General features: G+C 32.6%; 1 protein-coding gene and 1 long non-coding RNA gene across 4 annotated transcripts in view; one reads left to right on the top strand and one right to left on the bottom strand.

The window, feature by feature from the left end:
* Positions 1-17,589, bottom strand: part of LOC128187240 (nuclear pore complex protein DDB_G0274915-like) — a 28,231-nt gene extending 10,642 nt beyond the window's left edge. For 2 of the 3 annotated variants that reach the window (XM_052857531.1, XM_052857533.1), the window contains exons 1-6: positions 17,030-17,589; positions 5,207-5,392; positions 3,601-3,690; positions 3,164-3,232; positions 1,936-2,203; positions 1,546-1,643 (exon numbers count right to left, since the gene is read on the bottom strand). In XM_052857531.1, coding sequence (XP_052713491.1) covers positions 1,546-1,643; positions 1,936-2,203; positions 3,164-3,232; positions 3,601-3,690; positions 5,207-5,392; positions 17,030-17,517 — 1,199 coding nt within the window. In that variant the 5' untranslated portion in view covers positions 17,518-17,589. The remainder of the gene's footprint in view (positions 1-1,545; positions 1,644-1,935; positions 2,204-3,163; positions 3,233-3,600; positions 3,691-5,206; positions 5,393-17,029) is intronic. The other variant, XM_052857532.1, reaches the window with a different exon arrangement.
* On the top strand, positions 5,407-10,097 carry LOC128187242 (uncharacterized). The gene is made up of 2 exons (XR_008244054.1): positions 5,407-8,188; positions 8,346-10,097. It is a non-coding gene; the product is annotated as an uncharacterized LOC128187242 (long non-coding RNA).
* Positions 17,590-21,141: the final 3,552 nt, after the last annotated feature.

Raw genomic sequence — 21,141 nt, 5'->3', positions numbered from 1 at the left:
TTTTCCATGCAAACTATTTTGTAAATCTGAATAATAAAAGTATTTGGTCGCTACATTATTTTCATTCATTTCTCCGCAGCTACAGAGGCATATACCAGTCTCAAGAGTTAGAGTCAGTCGCTTTACACAAAGGAAAAAGAACATACTTTCTACAATTTATTACCATATGTAATTTGTACTTCTATTTATGCCCTTCTGTAGAGCTTATTTCACATTATATTTTTAAAATATGGAATGGTACAAGTAAAAATGGCAAGTGCTATTCCTCCCTTTTGTTCTATAGCAATTGATACACTTTAAAATAATGGTGTCCTTTCTTCTTTTAATCTTCATTGATTGATTACCACTTGTATATTGTTGTAAGTAGTTTTGAAAGTAGTAGAATTTATTCTTTCTTTTTTTTTTTTAAATATTTCTGTTGCAACTAGTTTAAATGTAAAACAATAATATAACAAGATCAAGACAACTCTCCCAACCATTGAACCTCCAGGCCTCCAAAAGTGTACAAAGCTTTGTCAAGTTTAGGTAATTAAACTGAAGACTGTCACATTTGAAACGGTGAGGTAAATATCATTGTTTTTCAAATAATCAACTCTCAAGCATTATGATTGAAATTTACATGTTTTTACATGTAAAATAAAAACTTGTTTATGTTCTTTTTTTTTGGGAAAATTGGAGAACCAAGCAATAAAGTTGTGTCGCCTTATGTTCCTCTGTAAGAATTTTTTACATCATTATTTAAGATATCCTAAAAAACATTTTTAAAAAGAAAAAAATATTCCAAACAGCACAATAGAAAATATATTTTTGAAATTGTTAGAATCATTTTTACATTCAAATAATATGATTATTTTCTCAAATTCATAGGAAAATGTGTATTGCATGTAAAATATCTCGTTGTACGGTAGTGTATAAACATATCAAAAAAACAAGAGCTTGGACTTTGGGTAGTTGAGTCAAATGGCAATGTGATATAGGCCTGTCTTTCACACTGTAGGCCACTCAGCCATGGCTCTTTGAAATCAACAGGTTTTTTCTGACTTTTGAGTGAAGACTACACAATCAGTGTATATTTGCTTGAAACCAGCGTCATTTTAAGTTGTTTTGATGCAAGAAATAGATCATTACATTTACTGAAAGTCCAAGGTCTTGTTAAATGGTTCTAACAAAAACTTTAATTCTAATGTAAGGTAAACTCACCCTTTCCATTATTGTACTGATAGCCCCATTTAGCATAATGATAATTATTGATATAAATTTACATATCAGAGTGTGTCCCAAACATTAATTTAGAGAGAGACTACTTGATTGGAAAAAAAAGAATTTTTTTAAATAAATGATCGATATAAATAGCAAAATTAATCTTCATCTGTAGTATACAACTATAGAACATAACAAACTTTTAAGTTTCAAAACTAAGGGGAACACTAAAAAGAGAGTGACTGACTAATAGACAGATGGTGGTAAAACTGATAAGACCCCTGTCCTCTGGTCAGGACTTATAAATATCAAACATAAAGCATTGTTGTCCCTGGTCATCCCTACCTGCGAAGCATTGCCTTTTTGGTGACCGGCGAGATGCGGCCTGAAGTATCCTCCAGCACACTATTTTCTTTGGATTCATTTTTCCTTTTGTTCACAGCCTAAACAAAAATATTCTATATTACTTTGTGTACATTTAATATCATCATATTTTCTAGGGAAAAAAAGAACATTAAAGAACTATTTTCATAAACTTAACATATTTCCTCTTCCAAAGGCAAAAGTCTGCTGTTTGTACATCATTTTGAGACAATTGTGAATTGAAAATAATACAAAAATCATCTAAACTTTCTCTCATGTGAAACTTCAGATATCCAAAACACAGGTGAATACATGTATAGTAAACATTATATGATATTGTATCATATGATACAATTATAACATTATATTTACCTGTTTGATCTTCATACGTCGCATAGAACTGAGAGAGCTGGAGATGGAGTTGTAATGTGCTTCATGGCGGGGTCTTTTCTTCATGTTCCCTCTCTCCTCACTCTCTTCCCATTCCAAGTCTGTCAGGTTTACCATGTTTATAGAACGCTTGAGGGTCGGAGTCTTTAGACGTGGAATGGTGTAACCCTGGGTAGAAAGATCAGGCAAATTGTCTGGCAGCGAGGGCAAGGAGGATGTGGAGGCATTGGACTGCTGGCTTTCTTGTCGCCTTTAAAAAAACCCACATATATTCATGTATTTAATTTGTTATGATAAGTTACTACAGCATATTGATAAAAATTAATATGACTTTTACACAAAGTTCAAGTGGTAGAATAGTAAACTCTCATGATTTTATTAGAGGTTTGCATGAATTTCATATCAAATTAACAACAAAAAAGCTGAAATAGGTTGGAACGACGAATAGGACAAGGTCTACATGCCAGGAAAGGAAGTATCGACCTAATTTCCGAAAAATATGGTACTATAAATATTTAAAAGAGGACATTTAAACTAATAATGCACTAAATATGGTTAACAAAAATCACAAACTTTAGGTGTACACTTATGAGACAAAGACACAATAGTCTATTTTTTGCAGCAACCATAAGGTCACATCTGTCATGGATTGAAATGACCTACAATACATGTATCACGATTTAAATGATGAATTTCAACTCAATGTCTGCGCTAACTTGGTGCAAATAATATCAGATACCATGTCAACCATAGCATAAGATTTTAGCTAATTTCAGGCACCACACAGTTATTCATATCTGTGGCACAATTTTCATTAAACAAAATATTTTTAATATAATAACAATCTGTTTATATGTAAAAACATTATTTACTTTTGAAGTTTTCAATAGAAAAATTTGTGGATGTCTGAATTCTTAGTTCCACCAGAAGAATGAAGTTTATAAATTAAAAGCTCAATCCATTTATATTTGATGGAAGTTTACAAAATTTTATTTAATATGATGCTTATAATTTGATTATAACGTCACTAAGAAGGGAAAGAAATTTTAAAGAAAGAACAATTCAATGCATATTTTTTCTTCTTCACTCCCCCCCCCAACCTAAATGGCCTTGCCTCATTCTTATCCTGGTCTAGTCAACCCCTATACCCAAGCCCATTAAATTTGAACTTGTTAGGCCATTGGCACTAAAACCCCATTTTCCCCGATACCTTCTCTTTGCCATTTGGCCTTGTACATCTGTGATGGTGACATCCAATCCTTCAATGGCTCTCTTTCTACTGAAATTAATTAGCAGAAACAAAAGATTATAAATCTTCTTGCAATCATGATCTTGCTAATAGAATATGATAATATATTGACATTAAGACCACCCCCCCTCCCCTCACCTTCTCCCAAAAAATAAGTTATCGTTCATCAATCAATGACTTGTGCTAGTAGTTAGCTTAAAAATACAACTGAAGTATCTCTTCTACTCCTATAACTATGGAAATCTACTTTCCATAACATATCTGATTTGAGAATTTGTAATGTATGTCATATTATAGTCATTATACATATTAATGATCTAAAACATTTTAAATTTGTCAATTGTATAAGTACATGTTCTGTAAACAGGTTTACCATGTAATGTGTGACAACTTCTTACCTTTTCTCTTTTAATGCAGACAACACTGACTGTGTGTTGGGTGTACTTGTTTTATTTTCTTCTCTCTGATTGCTTTTCACTTGAAATAATCTGAATTGTAAAATATAACGAGGTAAATTTAAAAATCTTTTAAAAACAAATGCAGATTAATTAACATTTAATAACATACTTTATCATATATATGTACCAGTACCATCTTATTTCCAGTAAGTACCAATGCCCCTTACAATGTTCCACAGTTGTTATTATCCCATTATTTATTCTAATTGCACTGTTATAGTAAGGCAAACTACCAGTATGTATCTCATTAAAAAAGTAAGATCTGTTTTCAGTGTAACAAAATACAAGAAAATCTAAATATGCTCATATTTTCTCATAATTATTTTCCAATGAAAAGATCAAGGACAAAATAAAACTTTAAACACTGGCATTTGTTGAAATCTTGTTTGGATGGTATGGTACAAAATGGAGGTCAACCATAAACTAGAACTGTCCTAATGGGACTAATACCCCCGCTAGGCTAATTTCAAATGGGACAAATAATTGAATTGAATAATAAAGGTTTGGAACACATACAAAAAAAATTTCTAGAATTAGTTGTTTCAAATTTTCCTCACTTTCTCCTATGGCACAATGGAACGATCCATATCAAAAATTGATCCCATAGGACTATGATTTTCTTTGATGAACTTGTTAAATTTAATAAACTCCCAAAACATTACCATAATTACCATACTATGTAAAAATATGTAAAAAAAAAAGAAAATTTAATATTATAAACAATTTTAAAACTGCCAAAACACTACAATCATATCAGTAATTTTGAATTTTGAATTTCATTTAAATTAATGCCCAATAGGGTCACTTCATCAATTTACTTGACAAATAAATTTAAACAACCTCTAAAAATAGTTTAACTTCTTTATTAATAATTATATTATTTATTTCCTTATAATGATAGAACTTTTGGTTTGCATGAAACAGTTTTAAAATAGCCCCAAAACCATCACCCACTTTACAGATTATCAATTTCCCCTAAACACATGCTCCATCTGAACCATGGCTCAGATAATGGCTCCCTTGGGACAAATGAATTCAGCCACACTTGTCTTTGATGTTCTTATTAGCTCCTAAGAATTTATCATTGACAAACAAAAACTTTGCATTGTCAGTTGATAGAATACTTATAAAAAATAATTTTTTTTATTAATTAAGACATAAAGACAAAAAACTCCATCTGGATGTATTTATATAAATATATTTTAGAGTGTTTTCTATTAATTAATTAATAAAATCTGTAAGGATTACCTCCCTTACTTCTCAACATGTACAATATATAGAATAAGGAAAATGAAAACTGTCATAAAATCATTAAATCTTGTCTGATCTTAAAAAAAATTGCAGGTGCACATCTTCAGATGGTGTTCAAAATATGTACAAATTTTCAAACTGTTCCATGCAGTAATAAAAAATTCTATAGGGGGGACAAAGTTGCGTCTACAGACAGACGGACAGACGGACGGACAGACAGACGGACAGGGTGAAACCAATATACCCCCCTAAACTTCGTTTGCGGGGGTATAATAACTTTAAAGTTATTTTTAACCTTGTGTTGTGCATCCTTCTAGGATCTGGTGGGGCAATCTTCACAGTATTTGGACTTCTTCCTATGGTTCTTGAGGCTGGAGAATACAGGGGAACTTCTCTCCTCCCAAGTCGCACTGCAGGTAAAAACCCAGCCACGGGTCTCTCTGGATAGGTGGCTGTAACCTCTGGGGTCTTTGGTAAAGGGCTGAAATTTAAAAAAAAGAATTTATTACATCTTTAAACATTCAACTGCCTAAGAATCAGAGCACTGAAGCTCTGTTCAGCAACTGCTTATACATTTAGGTTAAATTTAGTATTAGTTAGTGATTGGAACCAGTGAGGATTTCATAATCAATATTGAATAATCAGTTTACCGCAACTAACTATCGATTATTAGTTTTATATTTTATGTTTAGTGCTAAATAAATGGGAATAAACAAGATACAATTAACTGACTTGTTACTAGGCCTTTTGTATCAATGTAATTAGTATTTCTTGCCATAAAAATGCTGTATTCAAAAGATTTTCTGTAGTAGGCAGTCCAACATTAATTTCTTGTAAAATGAATATGTTCAAACCCAAGGACGTGCTTTATTTCCTGTGTAAGTATATGGAGCTTGTCTAACATGTCAGTCATTTTCAGACCTTTTTAGTGTTTAGATACTTCGCGTCTAGAATATTCTGTTTATGATATGCGCTCATTAAAAGGGAAAAAAAACTCAACTGATTAATTGTAATGAAACCTTTTATGATCGAGCACTTAGAATGTGGTAACAATCGACTGATTTTCAATTATAAATGATATTTGGAACATCACTTGTATTAGTACATAATCAAAATACTTCCTACTTTAGGCCTAACAAAAAAATAGGTTTGTTTCTGCTTTCCTGACCGACCCTAACTTGAACCCGCCGACCCAAAAAAAAATTTCTGAGTTTTTTCGTAAATTTCTGTTTTTATTCGTTTTTTGTTAAAATTTTCTTTTTTATCCGATTTAAAAATTTATTGTGTCCTCTAAATTTAAGTCGTAAAAACGCTTATAGAACTTATTTAGATGTCATCAGTATTGTGTAGATGTTTGTTATTTACAAATGGCAGCACGTCCGTGATGTCCTGCCAGTTGAGCTCGAGAAATGTTCCCACCAGCCGGGAAAAAGTTCATCAGTTCATTATCCTCTGGGCTTTCATTAAATACTTGTTTTTTTTTTATCTTACCCAGTTTAATAGATAAATGGTTTAATATGCACAATTGAACAAATGGAGAGGTAAAAAAAAAAAAGCCTACCTACCGACCCTAATTTTTTTCAGCCTGAAAGCGGAAACAAACCTATTTTTTTGTTAGGCCTTATCTTGTATGCAGCAATTCTACAATATAAATCGAGATTACAATACTGTCCCATTTTCTATTTCAATCTCTTTACACCAGGAATGCGTATACTAACTAGCTAAGTATTCTCATATATATAAGCCCCCGTTTACACTTAATATTTCATAGCTCTCGGTCTGAAAATTTTTTCGGATGGACGACATGGGAGCTACAGTTCTGTACATGTTAAAAAGTTGCTGTTTAAAGCGCACATAAAAATTGCGCTAGTTTTGGACTGATTATTCCTTATTTCTGAATATATTCTATAAAAATAATTCCTTGGACATTTTACTACAGATATCGTCAATTCACTTGCATCTGATATTTTATTAAACACCATCACTTGCCCCGTTAGGCGAAGTGGTGCAGTTTGTTTACAAGAAAAAATGGCAGGTCATGATCTGCATGTGAATTACATACCGGTACTTCATTTTCAACTAGTGTTGTAAAATCGGAACAATTTTACTATCGATTATCAGATTGAATCGGCAGCTCACAATCGATTGTAAAATCGATTATGTAAACTTTCAAATTCCAGCAAAGATTTTTTTTTCATCCTGTCAATGAGTGAAAGATACCAGCATAAAAGAAAAAACCTTTTTTAAATTTATAATTCGTATATAAATTATCATTTTCATGAACTTATTTTCAAATGAATTAAATATTATACTTAGAGGCCAACCTAGGGCAAAATTTTAATTGATATTGGATTAGAAGCAAGATAATCAAAATAAAACTTCTAAAATTTGTAAAACCTTATCCAATTTGTTAAATTTAATTGATCTGATACATTCACACATTTTATACATTAAATGCATACATGCCAACTATCCCGATTTTTGCGGGATTCTCCCGATTTCACGTCATCAAAAATACAAATCCCGATATCCCGATCGGGATTGTCAAAATACCCCGAAATCCCGATTCTCAAAAAATCCAACCCGTTTTACGACAATAAGTCCCGATTTCCATCTAAAATTTCAAATCCCGCGCTGCTTGTCTACGCTAACCAATCAAAAAGCGGGATTATGACCGCCATTGCTGTTTACCTGTATCGCGTGTGTGTATATGGGGATGTGTGAATTGGTGTAATTACCTGTACGCTACCTGTGTCTGGGTGTTTGCAAACCTAATGAGGAGCATGTTTTGATAGTAATTAATCGGGAAGTATCGGGACAAACAGCAAAATGCCACACTTTAAGTTTTTACAAAAACTTCGACAAGAATGGGGTTACACCATCAAAGAAAACGAAACTTTTATCCCAATATCGGGAGGCAGATTCCCGATTTTCGGGATGACTATTGGGATCGTAATTGGATGACAACCATGTATATTGCCATGCAATAGGTATGTTTAACTTATATATAGTACAATTGAATATATTTATTTGCAGGGTACATTTTATTGTGTACACATGACACTATTAAAGGAGAGATTGACAGCTAATACATTATCTACAAGAAGAATAGATATGTTAAACTTTATGAGTAACAATTCTTTATTTTTATTTTGAGGGATTTTAGGGTAGACCATGGTGGAATGAATGGTGTTACAAAGAACATGAAAACAGCTATCCATCAAGCCACCTGCTGCTACCAACTTCTTTGTGAAATCAAAATTGGAGCAAGATGAAGGTATTACTAAATTTTTTAATAAGCTAATATATAATATCTATAAACAATTTTAAGTCAGGAAAAAAATTATAAATACTTTCTTTCACTTTTTATAGCAACTTGACCCATAAATGCTTTTTAATATTTAATTAAATTAATTATTCATTTTATTTTGTAGATGTCACAAGAGCAGAGCTAGGTCCTGTTTGCCAACTGCGTGCAGAACTTAGTGCTTTTTGAACTGCTATACCATACTATTTCTTGTTTGTTGAGATTTTAAAGATTGATTTTAATTAATAAAGATTGATTTAATATATGAAAAAAGTTATGTACTTTATTTATGATTTCATTTGAAAGAGGAGAGTGTTTGATAAACACATTAGGAATAATGTTAAATAGATAAAGAAACAGATGACTTTCTAAGAGTTCAATTGTTTAAACAAAGCAATTACACGACAAAATGCCGCGAAATTTCCTTCTAGGAAAATGTCGTCGCGCGTAAAATCCCCCATGGAGATTTTCAAAAGTTGGCATGTATGTAAATGTTTTGTACTTCCTTAAGTTAAATGACAAATAAAATCAGACCATGTTCTTTTCTGTATTTTGGAGGTATTAGTGCAACCCTTAACCCAATTACAACCGTTATGTAGCAGATCTGTTAAATTTTGAAGACAACTGTAAACAAACGTTTTATAATTATTTTTGCAATAATTTGGCAGTATTATTAACTATAATTACAAGTTTCAAACTATAATTGTAATAATGGCATGAAACGTAATAGACATCGGTTGTAATTTTCAATGCACAGTATCACCCGTTTTTATAACACATGAAGATAAGACAGTCGCAAGTTACTAATCACAACAGGGTCTAACTGAGCTTGTGAAAACGTCTTATGAATTTGATAATTATTATTTTATTGCATTTGGGTTAAATTCACAAGATCGTAAACTCAGAATAAAGTGCGACTTCAACTTCTCTTTCGGAGGAAATTCCGGCGAAATTCCGATCACAAAGCAGGTCGCCCCCTAGGTTGGTCACTGTATATAATACCAGAGACATTAATAACATGTTATCTATGTCTCTGGTAATACTTAAGTCTTTTTATGGATATTGCTACGCAGTAAAAGGTCATCTGTCACGTGACTGAATTTTTGCGACTATCGATGATAAAAACTTACTATCGATTGTCGCCGACTTGCTGCCTTCAGTGACGATTTTTCGATAGTCCGCTACAATCGTAACAACACTATTTTCAACGGTCTGTTAACATCATTTTTAAAAGAAAGACTGAGGCAAGTAAAGTGAAATCGTTAGTAAATTTACTAAAATGCCTTAAGAATTTAATAGTTCTTGTTTTTTCCACAGAATTTGTGTAGAAAAAAGGTAAATCAGTCAAAAACTATACTGGTGTGCAGCATGCAACTAATTCTTGCCAAGTACTATTTCTCGCAAGTGCATTATTACATCAGTTTTAACACATACAGAACTGTGGCTCCCATGACATCAATCCCCAAATTTTATTTAGACTGAGAGCTATAGACCTGAAGTTAATATTTCAATGTAACAGGTGGTGAAAAGTCAAGTCTCAACCAGGACTCGAACCCAGGGCCTCTGGCGTACCGTGCCGGCGCTCTAACCACTGAGCAATTGAGACCTGATATATTGACTGACAGTCACACACCTGTGAACCCCGTGACATAATTGTCACAGTTCATATTAATTTATTTATTTAATGTTCATCAGCGCGCATTGCTGATAGAACGCATTGCTGTATGTATGAATGAGTGCATGTGTGAATGTTGTGATAAGTCACGTGGTTTTTCCATTTTTAGGATTTAGTGACCAGGTACATGTATACATGTCTCATTGACCAATGACAGACGACTTTTAACTCATTAATATGCATGTTTTATTAACTTCGCTCACTTATAAGCGCAAGTCCCGCCAAATCCAGTACCCATAGATTCTACCCTTTACGGCGCTAGTATCATTTACTGTTATATTCCATTCCTGATCTTCAAAGATTCAGTTATTTATTTATTATTTAAATTCCTGGATACCTGGTAAGATCACTGTTAAACATAATTTTATAATATCCACTGGATGAAAAATCAAGTTTCAGCAAAACTGAAACTATATGGAAACCTTGCTGAAACTTGAAGTTGAAGTTTCATGTATAGTTTCCGCAATGCGGAAACCATTATATCGATTCAGCAAGTATCCGTTGGGTTTCAGTCAGCAGAAACTTTAGTCTAAGATTCCTGATGGTTTCCGCAATGCGGAAACTAAATTTGAATCGTGTGAATAGTTGTGTAAATTATTATGGAAATATCAATCAGTTTCAGAACATTTCCGCTAGGTTTCAGTATGCTGAAACTTTAAGTTAAGATTCCTGATGGTTTCCGCAATGCCGAAACTAAATTTGAATCATGTGAAAAGTTGTGTAAATTATTATGGAAATATCAATCAGTTTCAGAACATTTCCGCTAGGTTTCAGTATGCTGAAACTTTAAGTTAAGATTCCTGATGGTTTCCGCAATGCGGAAACTAAATTTGAATCATGTGAAAAGTTGTGTAAATTATTATGGAAATATCAATCAGTTTCAGAACATTTCCGCTAGGTTTCAGTATGCTGAAACTTTAAGTTAAGATTCCTGATGGTTTCCGCAATGCGGAAACTAAATTTGAATCATGTGAAAAGTTGTGTAAATTATTATGGAAATATCAATCAGTTTCAGAACATTTCCGCTAGGTTTCAGTATGCTGAAACTTTAAGTTAAGATTCCAAATGGTTTACGCATTGCTGAAACTATTACTAATATTGATTTGAGTTTAATAGTGATAGCATTTATTTTCAACAGGTTTAAGTTTAATTCTAGCCTAATGATAATAAATCCGTAGATACTAAAATGTATAGTAAGGTTTCAGCGTGACTGAAACTATATGTATACATGTAACTATCTTCAAATGTGGCAAATAAGGCGATTAAGAACCTTACTAAGTAATTAATTGAATTTGAAAAGAAAAACTGATGTCTGATCTTGTTTAATGCATATGATGAAATCATTAATCTTAGGTACTCGGGCACGTGTATACATGTGTATACATTCTTTGTCCAGGTGACCTTCTCTGTGATTTTCCTGTATATTCTGTGTGGATTGCAGGGTTTTTTCTGTCAGGAGTGAACAAAAGACTGTTACATAACATATACACAGTACGAAGCGTGAGTTTATAATTGGATCCCGGCGGGAATTTTTTTTTCAATTTGTGTGTACCTGAGTTAGTAAAACTGATAAGTAAATTATAATTATTTAGTAAAATAAATTAATATACCTATTTTGTAAGACTCCTTCTTAAATCATTTAGTTATCATTTGAATGAACCTTGAGGTACAGTAACTAATTAAGCAAACAAATTAAGGTAAAGTCGTTGTAAATTTTTACAAATCGTACCAAATATTCATACAACCTGAAGTTTAGAGCTAATTCATTTCTTTTTTAATACCACGCCAACACATGTACACAGGAATTTTTTTTTAAAAATTCTACAGTTGATAATAACAAGTAAAACCCACTTGGAGTTTGAGTCTTATATAATAATTGTTTAATTATTTCACTGGCGTCGGAAGCAAATTGAAAGTGGGGGGGGGGGGGGGGGGGGGGCTAGACTAATCCTCAGAAATATTGAGGAAAAACCCTTAAAAAACCCTAATTCCCAAAATCATGAAATTCCTAATCCGTGTCGGGGGGGGGGGGGGGGGGGGCTAGTATGCCTATTACTCCAACTTTTCAATCTTTCAAGGTAAATTTAGGAACAATTACATTTCCGGCGAGAAAAAGTAGGGGGGGGGGGGGGCTATATGCCTATTGGTTAAGTCAAACTTTGCACTAAGCCCCCCCCCCCCCCCTAGCCCCTCCCCCCGGTTTGACGCCTATGTGATTCGTGCATTTCTATACTTTGTATTTACTTTCTGTACTGTAAACACAGATATTGATACATGTTTATGAAACATGCACATGTTTCTATTATAAGATATAATAAGCATTATTTATAATTTTACTGAAGTTATACGTTATATTACAAAATCAGTTTAAAATCCAGCACTAGCCATGTGGTGCACGTGATTTTAATCCCATTTTATAAAATTTGATTATACATTCGTATACATTTGATGTAGAAAGTATACCAAATAATTAAAATTATATTTTGTTTATATATCAGTCTGACGTGTACGTCTTACTTCCCGGCTTGTTTAACGCGTTTGTATTTTAATTTCATAAGTATTCTTAACGTACTGTTCATCGCATGACCAATATCAGTGCACATGTGTAACTGTAAAATAATTGGCATCAATTCATCGTAGTTGTAAATTGACCGTACGGGTGAACGCTGTTAACCGGACCCCGTTAATTGATCGGCATCTAATTATATTTGTGATTTCTGTGTGTTCATGCAGAACCTGCTCTGTGATGAACATAATATTTTCACACCTCTATATTTTGATTAAGAATATGACCGTGCTTAGAATCGCGGTGAAAATTGGACAAGTCAAGACTAACTTGTCAGTAAACTATATATGGCTCTATCATATTTAGTTTGGCAAAATCATCAGTACATGTAAATAAAATATAGCTGAAGACAAAATCTGATACATATGTCTCATTAAAAATTGTTTAATTTCATTAGACATTTGTAAACAAACGGTCGGCCATTTTTTTTGGTTAATCACGTGTTACAAATACAATTGTAACAAACACACGCCAATACTTTGTCGCATTTAACCAGGAAATACTGACTCCGACAGTTCTTATTTAAAATAAATATACATGTAAAAAGTATACTATTCGGTAAAAAATGATAATTTTGATTAAACATTATTCATTTTAAACTATCCCAAGATGCACTTTTCCAAGATTTAGCGGGTCCTGATTGGTCAGTATTGGCGCACATGATTCCGAGCAAAGGTTAAAATGGACAAGAAGGTGCTGTTGTAAAATGGAGAATTGAGAAGCATTAATAGCCTCTACAACAAGGAGATAATGCAGGAACGAAGAACTCATGTCAAGGTAACTTAATTCACAATATAGATACTCCCAATAACATTTTCAAGGCTCTAATTTATCTCTCATTTGTAAACGAGATCTCGCGCCATCAAATCAAGATGGCGTCATTTTTTCAAACTTGGTTCGGCGTTTTAATTTTTATTACCGTATCTCTTTTAATTAAATATACGTTTTGACCAAGTTAACCATTAACCAACTTTATATGCATGATAATCAAGATTATCCAGGCTATACACATATATAATTATATAAACTTCCCTAATATATGAATGCTTGGTTGGTAAACAAGACGAACAATGAATCTTTCGCACATTATACAATTTACAAACTCTAAATGTAACGAAAAAAAATTATTAATTAAATCCGGAAAATGAAATCTTTCACGTTTTTCTTTTTCAGCATTGACAGCATACAAAGTCAATGTTTCCGGTGATTAGTTGCATCCTCTGTTCAGTGTTCGGTGATTCGGGTGAATGTTTTTGACCAGCTGGACGATGTGAACGCAAGGTATTGCTTTGAAATTGATTATTTTCACCATTAACTTATACATGTGTTGGATGTTTATAATTTACTGTAGTAATTTTTGGGAAATCCAGGTCTAAGTTCTTGAAAAGGAGGTTGATGGGGGGGGGGGGGGGGGGGGGGGGGCACACTTATTGTTGATAAGTTTTTCCATTGTTCAACAAACAATAATTGAATCAAAATGAAAATAACATAGCTTCAAACATAAAATGAAACATTTTAGACCAGATACTACTGTAGTCATTATATGACATAGTTTAAACAGCAACTGGCAACTGCATAGTAGCTTCTGTATTCAGAAATATTTTATTCAGAATGCTTTTATTACACGTTAGGCTGAATGACTTATGTTTATTGTTTAAAAATCTAAATGAAACTTTATTATTCATGTTTAAGATAAATAGAACAGACATAAAGTACAGCCCAGTGAAAAGAACAAGTTCATCGCAAGAAGAAGAATTTTAATGCTACCACTGTCCAGAACTACTAAGTCTGCTGTAGCCATGATGTGATCATATGAGTGCTTCACCGGTCTGGACAATGCTCGAAAGTCACCCAAAAAGGCCTATTTCCATAAACTACGACTCGGGTTACATCAACAACAGCCAAGGACACTCCTTATTGATTCGAATGAACACATCTCTACGACCCGACTAAACCTCTGCAGAACAAGACTTTTTAACTGTAAAGTATTCTCATTTCAAAAAACCTATAAACTATAAAAGTACTTTTTTTATATGATCAAATACCAGTATATTACAATGTCTGTCTGTAAGCTAGAATCTTAGAATATCACATGGTTTTGACTTATTAAATGATTGATTAGACCTTGCAGATATTAACTTTCATTTTCTTAAATAATTTGTTATATTTGCAAATATTGCATAAAATATTAGACTCCATGTAACATATATCCTCACACCTCGAAGTTGATAAGTGTTAACTACTTTTTTTTCCATTTTCTTTGTTTAAACATTTATTGATAACTTAGTTTTTATTTGCAGCAATATATGAAAAATTAAGAAACCAATCTAAAATGTAAAAACACTGCATTAGGAGATGAATGCATGGGTCATAGAAATGATAAAATACACCAAACAATATTCAATTATGTCGTAATACTATATGAAAATATATAAAGACAACATATACCCCATGTATTACAATTTTTATATAACAAAATTACTTGGATGGAAAGTTGTTTCCATGTGGGTTTTATTTTAATCTGTGTTATGTAACTAATATATAATTGGAATTAACTTTTATATCATAAGTAAAATGCTGGTAAGCCTGGTATTGATGAGAATTGTAAGTTGAATGATCAGTGTGATACTTTGTATTTTATACATTCATGCTACAAAAAGCAAGTACATGTACATGTAGTAATACTTGTCATATTAACAATGTATATTTTACTTCATGTCTTGGATTTAAAAATATTAATGTAGGTAAAGTTGTGAAATGTAGGAAGGTAAACCGTGTGTAAAGAAGAATATTCATCAGGAATGAAGACAAGTGTGTTGCAATCAGCATAATTAATTAAATTTGTACATCATATTTTTGCACATGATTTGACAGACTGCTCCATTGTTAGCTTTTTATTGGCCAACAAGCTTTTCATATCTCCCTCTGGGTCATCTATTAAATACTGACAGGCTTATGATATTAAAATCTGATCAGTTGGTACATCATGGGTGGAAATGAAAAGTTCACTTTGGACTTAATGGATTATCAAAAAAATGATATCAAATCCTGTTCTATTGTAAAACATTAAATTATATTACTTACAAAGAAAAGGTTTATCCCAACTTGTAAGTGGGTCACTTTGACCTCATTTTGGAATTTATTGACATATTCAAATCAAATCTGGGTCATACCTCTATAGTCAACTACTATCTTGTAGTGTATTTTTTTTTTAAAGATGAATACTTTAGACTTTTCAAAAATATTTTATGGTGTACATATTCATTGTAGTTCAAAACAAATTGAGACAAGTGTATCATGTTCATGTAACAGTGAAGTTTTCTTTGTTTATTCATGTACGTGCAGTTATTTTGTAAATTGCATTCATATTTTTAAAAAAGTAAGATCTTTGTTGCATTTTTAAAGGGAGATTTGATAGGCATTTAATCGAGATGAAAAAAAGTACAAGTGTAAAGATTTCTATAGGAGTTTTTTTTCTTGTACAATTTTATCATTTTTTAAATAAAAGTCCCTAATAAGGGAATTGCCATATGGATGTTTCTCCATTATTGTATCTTGGCTGTATTTTATTTATTATTGGAAACAATTTCAGATTTTTGAACAAAATAAATTTGGAACTGTTTGAAATTGTTTTGTTTTTACATAAAGTAGAAACCTTGCTCAGCTTTTGTGAAAGCAAAAATATAAAAAGTTTCAGTAAGTTTCAGTTGCGAAAACCCTTTGTAAACAATATGTATCCCAAACGTATATGGAGATTTGAAACTATGCAGAAACTTCAAGTTTCAGTAAGTTTCCGTCGCGGAAACCATTTGTAAACAATATGTATCCCAAACGTATATGGAGATTGAAACTATGCAGAAACTTCAAGTTTCAGTCAGTTTCCGTTGCGGAAACCATTTGGATTCATGGACAGCCTAAGTTTCAGCACTGCGGAAACTTAATGAAACTTGAAGTTTCCGTGCTGAAACCTGTCGGAAACTTAAAGTTACCTTAAGTTTCCGCAGAGTTTCCAAAGGGTTTCCGCAGTGCTGAAACCAGATATTTCATCCAGTGATCATATTCAGTGATACTGTCGGTAAATCACAGGTATTATAATTGGGAAAACCATTGTGTTTGTAATTTAGTTAAATATGTAGTACATGTAATTGTCTCTCGTCAACGTGTGTGTATTGTGTTGTGAATGTGTTTTCTAGGTTTCTTTTCATATAAAATATAAAAGCAAAGTACGAATCCAGAGATTTCGTTATTCATTTAGCGACCCTGTGACAACGGCGCCCACGTTGGGACCAATTGTAACAGGTGGCGAAAAGTCAGATCTCAATCAGGACTCGAACCCAGGGCCTCTGGCATACCGTGCCAGCGCTCTAACCACTGAGCTATTGAGACCCGATATATTGACTGACAGTCACACACCCGTGAACCCCGTGACATCAATATTTATAATTTAACTAATATTCTTGTGTTAAAACTATATTGATTCATTGGAATGAAAAGAGATCTCAAAAATCAGTTTTCAAACGTTTGAATAGGCCTACTTACATTTACAAAATATCAGACATGATAAACTTACCTCCTAGATACATTATCAAGACCTAGTGCTCTTCTTACGGTAGGTAAGAAAGGTATATATTTCAAATGACTGTCTGTAATCCTTGAGGAATTAAAATCGGTTCTTCTTCCCGAAAATGAATGGTTTCTTGAAACTGCATTACGATTTCGAATTCTGTTGTCCGTTGGAAACTGAGGCGATGTGGCACCGGTCCTCCACGAAGGGGAAGCATTGTTATTGTTCACTTTTGATTTTTCTTGGAATGATCTGTTAAAAAACATGTTTGACAGAATACCATTGGTGGTTGTTAATTGTTCCTTTACGTCGTTCTTTCGTTTTTTACGTTGTCTCTCACCCGCGCGAAGCCCATTCGTTGACCATTTTTCAAATAAAACAATTGAGCATAAAATTGAAAACGATATAAAAATAAAAGTCTTAAAAGCTATGATATTGACTAAAACTGCAATAAAAAGGACTGATGCTGATAAAAACACCCTAAAATCGATCATAATTTTCAGACGTATTTCATTTTCACGCGGTATCGTCGAGATTAAAATATGGCTTCCGGTAAAGATTTAAACGATGACGCCGATCCCGACAACAATTCAACGTTCTGCTGAATATTGGAAACTGAACAACATATTTCAAACCAGGCATTCACAAATACTTGTACCTTAATACAATGAAGTTCTACGACTGGTAGACGATCAGTGATTCCGGTTTTGTTTTGTTGATAAATGAGTGTGTTGTTTGGTTGTTTTTCTTTCTAAAAATAAAAAGCCAACTTTAATTATATATAAAATATATTAAGTGGCTTAGCTAAATGTGCACCTTTTAAATGTTTAATATCATTTTTTGATGTTCACTTGTGTTTTTACCTATTTAGTGTATTTCTTTTCTTTTTTTATTAAGGTCTTTTGTTTCAGTGATATTTTTTTTAATTTATGGATAAAATCTTTTAAAGAGACTTTCATATAGAGATCAAATATAAGGCAATTATTTATAAAAATTAGTTGAATCAATATTTTGGCGAATTATAAAACGTCTTATTGACATTACTGGACATTAGATCTATTAATTAGATATTATTATCATGCATTTATACACCAAATTTTAAAATGTACAGTGTGTTTCTTGTAACCAAAACAGGCTTTCCACTTTTTTATACCACCCCCACCCCCCCCCCCCAACCCCCCCCCCCCCAAAAAAAAAATTCGCAAAAATAATTAAAGGCATATATCTTTCTTTGAACAACGAAATTATGCTTCAGAGCTGATACTTAAGCGATACATAAAATAAAATTTGGGTGAAATGTTCCACCTTAAACCTGACAGTAACTTTTTTTCTGAAATCTGCAATATAATTAATACATTTATTTTCATTCAAATTAAATATTTAATGATTGATACATTTTGTCAGTATTTGGTTATGTAAGAGAATGTTAGCAAAAAATTGACAAGGGGGTAAAATCTCAACTACAACTTCAATGTATAATATGTTTTAAAAGCATAAACATCTCCGATTTTTAAATTCACGTATTCTATGAATTCAATATCTATTTGTATAAAGAATTTCAAAAACGATGTATCAATTTGTGTGACTTTTTTCTAGTCCCGTATTTTTGGGGGAGTTTTGTTTGTGTTATTTTTTTTTGGGGGGGGGGGGTCAGATACATCTTTTATTTATATCATTGCTTAAATATTGACTAACATTTTTTTAAAATCGTTTTAAAAATAATCTGAACACGGAATGCACAGACGATGTCAGCCTTCCAAATAGATATACATCTATAGAAAATTTTTCGACAGTAATAATGAAAGCGCGTTAATATACTGAGACATATATGACTAACTCTTGAGGGATTCATAAAGAGGTGTAAATATATGCTTTCTTTGGAGGTTTGGTTTTTGTTCTACAGAGCTACATGTATCTACCTTAATCCACAAACAGAAGCAAAGGTAAAAAATCTCGGTTTTAGGATTTTAAGTATATGGGGCGGTATGTTATTTGCTTTATGAGTATCATGCGCGGATCAAGAAGGGGAGGGTCGGGGGGTATCTCTTTGAAATAGCAAAGTTGCTTCAAATCACAGTTTTGCTGTATTATCCATACATTGTACATGTAAATAGAGTACCGATGATCAAGGTTGTAACTATACTACACTTTGTCCGCAGTGCACTTAGTTCCTCGAGGGATACTGACTTCCTTAATTCCACAGACAATAAAGAATAAATTCGAAACTTGATAAAGATAAATACCTTGCAATTTTGCAAGCAAGTTTATAATTAAAGAAAATCAATGACATTAATAGTACTGAAGTTTCTTTGCTGCACACGCGATGCCAAGGATTGCGTAATTTCATGACCGATTTCACGGCTGATGTGATGATGACTTGCCTTTGTTAGTTTAAAGAGCGTTTATATATATATATATATATATATATATATATATATATATATATATATATATATATATATATATATTCTGTTCGACTCTCGTGTGTTTATTTCAAAAATTTTATTACACTCCTAAATAGACTAAATTCGGTGTATTTAAGAATGGTTATGCTACATGTATGTAAAATGAAAAATCTTCGAGTGCATGTGCTTTAATTGTATTGTTGATATAAGAAGTAACATTCCTCTACTTGCTTCCGCAAAATTATTACTAATGTATCATTATTTTTCAGAAATATCCCGATGAGAGTTACCTCTCTTATTGTAAGAAGAGGCTAATAGACTAGATTGCTCACCTGAGCAACCATGGCTAACTGTGTCAAGTATCCGACATCCCTTTACCCAGCTGCAAACAAGGCACCTCTCTCATGCATCCCAGGGACGATTCGAATTCGCTTAGATTTTAAAATGTAAATTTTCATATTACAATCCTGTCATTTCATATGCACACACTGATCCGATTAGATTGCAGAAAATTGAGTAATAAAGCACATCATTGGGGGGGGGGGGGTCTTTTATGCTAGATACATCACAAAAACAATAATGCCTGTTTCAGCCTTTGTAAGTGAAATGAGTTACAAATATTCAGAGAACTAGTAAATGACAGATGTCTCTGGAAACTGTTGTAGTATGCTAACAGATGCTCCTCAACCTGTCATCTGTATAGCAGTGTAATCAGGCATACAGACTTGTATGCTTAGATAATTTATCTTTACAACATGTTATTGATAGATTTTAATTTCACAAAAGTTTTAATAGACATGTACAAAATTCATTTTTATCCACACCATCCCTTCCCACTGCTGGTCAAAGGTTTATATTTACAACCACTTGGCATTTTTTTCTCTATTTTTTTTTAACAAAATCGATTCAAGTACTGTAGCTATAATGGATAATTTTTACATTGTTCATTGGTGTCTATTTTGTACTTTTTGTGATGACTTTGCATGGATTATTTCTTCACTACACTTCACTGGAGGCCAAGGACTCCATGGACTTGGATTGAACCCCTCTTCCACTTCAAAGTATACGTAGTTGTTGTTACCATGGTAACCTGCACATATATGGAGAATGACCTATTCTTCTGTGTGATGCTAGCTCTAACCGACAATAACAGTAATTTATGTCTATTCAACAACTAATTATCTATAATTGATTTAATGATTCAGAGACAGATGTAAATATATAAACATAAACAATTAAAAGGCTTCTTTGATGTTTCATGAAGGCAGGGCCGTAGTGCACCCCTTTTGCACCTGGGACAAAATGTGCATCGTTTCGAACAAGTTATTAGGAGAATAGTTCTAGAGCAAAGCAATAGTATAACCTCGAGGACAAACACATTTTTAAAAAAATCAAAAATAAAACAAAATTTAAAACATAAAATGCTTACTTTTGGTGTTTCATGCGGGTTTAAAGGTAGCTAACAAATTGCAGAAACATATCCCGTATGAAACACCAACAAAAGCATTTTACCTGTTTATGTTTACTAAATCATGAAATTGATTATCCATAATGAGTTATCAAAAAATCTAAATAATTATCATTAATGTCGATCAGAACGTTAAACAAAAAGAACAGCTGATTATCCTTACATGCGAAGGATACACGGTAATTACAACTACTTAAACTGTTAAAGCTACTTGAAAGTCTGAGATCAGCCCGCGAGGAAGTCTC

The sequence above is a fragment of the Crassostrea angulata genome, chromosome 6 (genome assembly GCF_025612915.1).
Source record: "Crassostrea angulata isolate pt1a10 chromosome 6, ASM2561291v2, whole genome shotgun sequence".
Taxonomy (NCBI): domain Eukaryota; kingdom Metazoa; phylum Mollusca; class Bivalvia; order Ostreida; family Ostreidae; genus Magallana; species Magallana angulata.
The sequence above is the reverse complement of the archived record's forward strand: the minus strand, read 5'-3'. Positions and strand labels throughout refer to the sequence as shown.